General features: G+C 42.7%; 1 protein-coding gene across 3 annotated transcripts in view; it reads right to left on the reverse strand.

Moving 5' to 3' along the window:
* Nucleotides 1–1,136: 1,136 nt before the first annotated feature.
* Nucleotides 1,137–7,003, reverse strand: part of Selenok (selenoprotein K) — a 9,929-nt gene continuing 4,062 nt past the window's right edge. The window contains exons 2-5 of one of the 3 annotated variants that reach the window (XM_013346915.2): nt 6,785–6,875; nt 4,264–4,347; nt 3,031–3,120; nt 1,137–1,488 (exon numbers count right to left, since the gene is read on the reverse strand). In XM_013346915.2, the coding sequence (XP_013202369.1) occupies nt 1,485–1,488; nt 3,031–3,120; nt 4,264–4,347; nt 6,785–6,875 (269 nt within the window). In that variant the 3' untranslated portion in view covers nt 1,137–1,484. Of the gene's footprint in view, nt 1,489–3,026; nt 3,121–4,263; nt 4,348–6,784; nt 6,876–7,003 lie in introns of those variants that run through there. The other 2 variants (XM_013346914.2, XM_005348767.3) reach the window with 2 other exon arrangements.

The following is a 7,003-nucleotide window of genomic DNA, read 5'->3' on the forward strand; positions in this document are numbered from 1 at the left end:
GCACTCCACAGGCAGGAAGATCTCAAGCTCCATCTCAAGGCTAGCCTGGGTTATAGATTTGTCTTTGTTAGTTTCTGGCAACTTAATCACGTGGGGTGAGGAACCTCAACTGAGACAATGCTTTCATCACAGGCTACAGACAAGTCTGTGTGTATGGGGTGTTTTTGTTTCTTTTCAAATATTTATTTATTTTATGTGTATTTGGCATGAAGGTGTCAGATTCCATGGGACTGGAGTTATAGACAGTTGTGAGCTGCCATGTGAGTGCTGGGAATTGAACCCAGGTCCTCTGTAAGAGCAGCCAGTGCTCTTAACCACTGAGTCATCTCTCCAGCCCCAATCTCCAGCATTTTCTTGATTGATGCATGAGGGACCACTGTGGATAGTGCCACCCCTGAGAAAAACAGGCTGAGCAAGCATGAAAAACAAGCCAGTATAAGCAGTGCTCCTTAGGGTCTCTGCCCTCACTTCCCTGATAAGGACAATCTTTATCACGGCAATAATGAAGCCAACCAAGACTCAGTCTCAAAAATGGCCTTAAAGAGCATGAGTGAGCTCAACAGGGCTATTTAGGGTAAGAAGGGAAAGGGGTCTAGACAGAACTGAAAGGAGGTAGGTGAGATCGTAAGCAATGGGATCAAATTCCCATTTGTCCAGACAGCATAGAAGTCCATGGTTTTGAAGATTGGCCAGTATATAGTCAGTCATTTGAGCTCAGTTTTGATGATTGTGGCCATATAAATATCCTGATATCTTATCTGGTAGTAAATAAAGATGTATTCATAAAATAAATACATTAAAGATGAAAAATTCAAAAGCAAATATATGTATGCTACTGAAATAATTATATTGTGGTTTATTTACAAATGAGAGCAAGAAAACATTGAGCAGTATTTCAGAAGTCGAAAAAAAGGCAACATTAACAGGAGTAAATACACCAGTGCCAGGGGTGGTGGCACACGCCTTTACCCAGCACCTGGGAGACAGAGGCAGGCATTTCTCTGAGTTCAGTGCCAGCCTGGTCTACAGAGCAAGTTCCAGGATGGCGAGTGATACACAAAGAAATCCTGTTTTAAAACAGCAAAAAACAAAACCAACCAACCAACCAAACAAACAAACAAACAAAAAAACAGAACTAAATACATAGCCTTTATTTCTTCCAGATCAGAGATTCTGAGTTTAATCATATAAAGATGAGGAATCAAGTTTAGCAACCTAAAAATATTTACTTATTAAAACTATATTAACACTTTAGTAAACTATACAAAAAGATAAGGAGACAAACATGTACATTTATAGAACTGCACATCAGTCAGGCCAGATCCTGCAGAGGGAATTCCCAGCATGACCTCATTCATCTGTGAGGACACAGAACAGTCCTTGTTTTAGACACACACCATCTTGTCCTGCATGAGCTGCTCTTCTCGTGGTGGCTCCCTTCTACACACACGTGTGTCTAGTTGTCTGCTTCTTAGAGCAGACGTTTACCTAAAGGAGGGTCAAACAATTAGCTCATGCTTACTACACTGGAGCGCGTGCGCACGCACACACACACACACACACACACACACACACACACACACACACGTCAACATGAAATTCCTGTGGGGTAGGAAGAATGAAGGCGGCTGGCAGCCAGGGAAGTCCAAAGGAAAGGATGGGAGAAAATAAAACAAAACCAAATCTTTTCTCAACTGATATTTTGATAATAAAGTCAATGAATTTTCAAGAATTAATGTTGTAGAATATTATTTTAAGATGTGTTACATTTGTTTATGCTGTAGAACTTTTGTTTTAATGATGCAAAGATGTGTTGCATTCTTTTATGTTGCATTTGGAAGGTGTGTTACTTTGCCTGTCCAAAACACCTTATTGGTCTTATAAAGAGCTGAATGGCTGTCAGTCAGTGGTGGCGCACATTTTTAATCCCAGCACTCAGGAGGCAGAGGCAGATAGATTTTGGTGTGTTCAAGGCCAGCCTAGTCTACAGAGTGAGTTCCAGATCAGGCTCCAAAGCTACAGAGAAACCTGTCTTGAAAAACCAAAAACCAAACCAAAACAAAGAAAAGGCTGAATAACCAATGGCAAGGCAGGAGAAAGGATAGGCGGGGTCAGCAGGCAGAGAGAATAAATAGAAGGAGAAAAAGAGAAAAAGAGATCAAGGAGCGGAAGAAGGAGAAGGACTCAAGGGGCCAGTCACCCAGCCACACAGCAGACGCAGAATAAGAAGAAAAGATAAACAGAAATAGAGAAAGGTAAAAGCCCAGGGGCAAAAGATATATGGGATAATTTAAGTTAAAAAAAAAAAAAAGTTGGGGTAGGGGGGAGGAGGCAGAAATCTTTAATAAATAAATAAATATAAAAAAAAAGACATAAACGAAGACAAATAAAAAAAAAAAGAAAAAAAAAGTTGGCAAGAAATAAGCCAAGCTAAAGCCTGGCAGTGGGCATTCATAAGAAAGAAAAAGTCTCTGTGTATTTATTTATTTTGGAGCTGGGTGCTGGGCCTCCTAAAGAGTAAAAGACAAACAACTACAAATTAAGACATATCTTTCTAAATAATAAAATACGTATAAAATATGCAACTTCTATCTAGAGAGATAGCTTGGCAGTTGAGAGCATTTGCTGCTCTTACAAAGAACAAGAGTTGGATGCTCAGCACCCATTTTGGGCAGCTTACTGAGACCGGTAATTCCTGTTCCAGGACTCAGCTCTCTTTTCTGATCTCCATGGGCACCCATGCACAAATGTGCATACATACACACAGGCAGATACACACACACACTAAAAACAAAATCCTAGAACTCCAATTGCAGGGGTTCCAGCGCCCTCTTCTGGCCTTCTCTGGTATCACACACATAAGCAATGCACTTACACGCAGTCAAAATAAATATAAAATAAACGTAAAACAAACAAAAAACAAAACCAAAAAAAAAATCCTTCTATAACTTCTGTTTTCCTAAACAAAATATTCCTAAGGAGGCATTTTCAAATAAAGTCCTGCAAAAATAATTTTAGATTTTAAGTTACCTTCCTCATCCACCACCCATTGGAGGGGGGCTGGGGCCTTGAAGATGATTGATCCGACCCATTCTTCTTCGTGGAGGGTCTCCTGGTGGCCTAATAAAAGAGAAATATCTACTGTTTGGTAAATCCAGCTTCATTCAGTTGGTTCCTCTTTTTATAGTGTCTTGCTATGTAGTCCAGCCTAGCCCATAATTTGCAATAAAGACCAGGTTAGCCTTGGACTCAGATCCTGCATGCCTCTGCCTCCCAAGAGCTGGGATTAAAGGCGTGCACCTCCACACCTGGTCAACTGGTTCCTTTCATTAAGCACGAGACTACACCCTTTTCAATTAAACACAGGAAAATGAGCATGGTAGCCCCTAAGTGCCATCTCAGCATCTGCGAGGCTGAGGCAGGAAAATTATCAGAGGTTAAAGGCCAGCCTAGGAAATGTAGCCAGGAGCAGGCTATAAAGAAAAGCCCTACCTCAAAACACAAAAGGTGCACAACCATGTTAAAACGGTAACTACGGTGTGCTACGTGTGGTAGGTAATCCTGGCAGCCAACTTGGCACACTAGGAAGATGGAGTGCCAGCTGAGGAATTGTCCCCATCAGACAGGCCCACAGGGCATGTTGACGGTGCATTTGATTGCTGATTGCTAACAGCCCACTGTGGATGGTGCCCTTCCGGAACAGGTAGGCCCAGATGTAAAGTAGCTAAGCAAGCCAGAGGAAGCAAGTCAGAAACAAGCCTTTCTCCACGGTCTCTGCTTCAATACCTGCTTTGACCTCCCGGATGAACCTGAAATAAACTTTCCCTGCTCAAGGTGCTGTGATCAATGCTTTCTTTCCCCCGGCAATGGAGAAGTGAACTCTAAGTCAGGAATCAAAACTCCAAACACTTACAATCAGACTCAACACCAGGGAATGGCGGCTGCTAAGTAAAGCCACGCCCAGCCCGGCGCCACGCCCCATCCCCAATGCGCGGGCTGGCGGCAGCACGTGGAGACCGCACCTTAAGTCTCTTGATCCCTAGGGTGGCCATCAGTTTTCAGCTTCTACTTTTGCTTTTCCATGGTTATGTTTAAAATGTATCATAGTTCGGCCAGCTTGGCTCTGCTGGTCACAAGAGGCAACTTGACTTTTAATTCATAGTAACTTGTTGATTTTGTGAAATGGGATTTAGCGTTTTAATTTCTCAAAGGCTAACTGTCTAAAAAGGAGAAACACTCATCAGTAAGAGAGGCCACACGCACCCCCTTCCATCATCGTATCTGGAGCCGGACGAGCTTCCATAGCCTCTTCTCTTCTTCACATCTTGCTGAAGCAGAGTTTTGAAACTGAAACAAGGGACAGAAACAACAGAGGTATCACTTTCGACACCATTGTCAAGTATATTTCCATGACTGTAATTATCATCTCTGTGAGAGGAGACTAACCCAACTTATTAGCTCAAGCCTACACTTCCTGCTGGCCATATCTAGCTGGACAACATCCAGATAAGTATGTCGAAAACAGGACGAGCCATAAGCGATGCCAAAGTCACCGTCCCGTCCCCACACCTCTTGTCTGCTAGCAACTCCCATAGCAGCCTGAAACCAGAGTCCCCATCGCTTTCATCCTTCCGGTTAGGTTTCAACAGAATCTATTTTTTCAGTAGTTTATAGCCATCACCCCCCACTGACTTGGTCTCTGGTTTTCCAGTATCTTACAGTCACCAAGCCTGCAATCCCTGTCAATAGCCTAACTGAAATCACCCCGAGGAGGGAAGAGATGAAGACATTGAGTTTCTCAGAATACCAAAAAATGCAACTTTCTTTCTTTTGGTTTCCTCCTCCTACTCCTTTCTAAAGACAAGGTCTTACTATGTGCACAGCCCTGGCTGGCCTAGATTCTCTATGGAGACCAGATTGGCCTTGAGCACTGCCTGTCTCTGCCTCCTGAATGCTGGGATTAAAAGTGTGTGCCACCACACCTAGCCCAGTTTTCTAAAAGTGCTAACTAAGACAAAACAGCAAACAATTAGGTTAGGTGAGATTTCTAACAGCCATTAAATGTTTTGTGCTGGTAAATTCAAGGTAGGGTCTTATCTTGTCCCTTCTCGGGGTGCCTTTCCCTGATGCACACCTTGACACTCACCTCGCCGTTCCCTGTAAGAGGAAAAGTTACTGATCTTATGCGTGTCTTAGGATTCCTGTGGCTGTGATGAAACACCATGATCAAAAGCAAACCGGGGAGGCGAGGGTTTATTTGGCTTACACTTCTACATCACAGTCCATCACTGAAAGAAATCAGGAGAGGAACTCAAGCAGGGCAGGAACCCGGAGCTGATGCCCAGGCCAGGGCAGCTGCTGCTTACTTACTGGCATGCTTAGCCTGCTTTCTTACAGAACCTGGGATGTCCCCATCCACATCATCATCAATTAAGAAAATGCCCAACAGGCCTGCCTATAGCCCAATCTTACGGAGGCATTTTCTCAATTGATAACTTTCAGATGACTCTAGCTTGTGTCAAGTTGACATAACACCAGCCAGCACAGCACTAGATGAAGAGAGAGGCAATTCTCCCACACCTGCTCCTTATAACTTTGTAACCACGAGACAAACTCAGGATAAAAAAGACTGGTTAGCAACTGGCTGGTAATTTTGATAAAAACAGCCCATAAAAGACAAAAGGCACAACAGAAAAATAACCCTTAAATAAGGAACTGCTTGACATGACTGGTCAGTTTAAATGTTTGTCTCTACTATTATTGACCTCTAACCTTTCATTAAGAGCTCAGACCCAGGAGTGTGGTACAGTCCTAGAATTTCAATATTTAGGAGGCTAAGGCAGGAAGATTACAATGAATTCTAGACCAACTTGGACTCTCTATGTAACACTAAACCAGTTATTCAGGGCTATAAAGTAGCACTTGGTCTCAAAAGGCAAAACCAAACCAAACCAAACCAACAAAAAAAAAAAAAACAAAAAAAACCAAAAAAACCCCAAAAACCAAAAAACAATCTGAAAGCAGAATAGATCTGGCTATAAGCTGACAAGGTTACCACAGAGGTTCAGGCACAGTCGAACTCACTAACTCAACATGATATTTAGAATCATAAGAATCCTTAATTCTACTTTGTAAAGCTATTTAAATTAGTCCTTCGCTTCTCTGCGCAGCAGACCTGTGAATACAGAGACTCACAGCTGGTCTACGGCACACTCAGCCACGAGTGGGTATCTGTATCACAGAATTCCTCCCAAAGCTCAGGGAACAACATGGAAAAGGGGGAGAAAAGTGCCAGATACTGGAAGAACTGGGACAAAGCATGTCTCTTACACATTGACACATTTTGCACCTATGAAGTCTCCAAACCTGTGGGTGCTTGCGTACCCCTCATAGGATCAAGCCAGGCAATAGTGGAGCATGGATGTGAAGAGGGGTACGCGAGCCCCTACTCCTAACCGAAGAGCTTGTGACCTCTGATGATTGCTAAAGGGAGGAAAACTCAGTTTCCTTTGGGGGTATGGTCCCAGACAGTGTTCCTGGGGATGGGCCCACACCCATTTGGCCAGCAGTAAATATACTTGTGGGTCATAAAAATAAGAGAAGGAAGGGAATGAAGGTAGGAGGGGACATGGATGGCATGGGGGAGTGGAGAGGAAAAAAGGGGATGAATACCATCAAAATACACTGCATACATATATGAAACGTTTAAAGATAACCAATCATTGTAATATAATGTAATTTGATCTGCTTAAGTATAAATACAACTAAATGTTTTTATACTTACAAAAAAACCACAAATTCTGCTATTCCCCAGAAGAAATCTGTTATAAAAGACAACCTCCATGGGGACTGATTCCGGCTGTCCAACACTTGTCCTAGAGAGAGAATAATAATAATAAAAAAATAGAGTAAGTGCCACACGCCCACAACTTGGCATTGCATTTAATCAATAAGCTCAGGTTTTAATTTGCCCACTATTTCAAAATAGTCAACATGAGAGGTC

Source organism: Microtus ochrogaster, chromosome 6, assembly GCF_000317375.1.
Source record: "Microtus ochrogaster isolate Prairie Vole_2 chromosome 6, MicOch1.0, whole genome shotgun sequence".
Taxonomy (NCBI): domain Eukaryota; kingdom Metazoa; phylum Chordata; class Mammalia; order Rodentia; family Cricetidae; genus Microtus; species Microtus ochrogaster.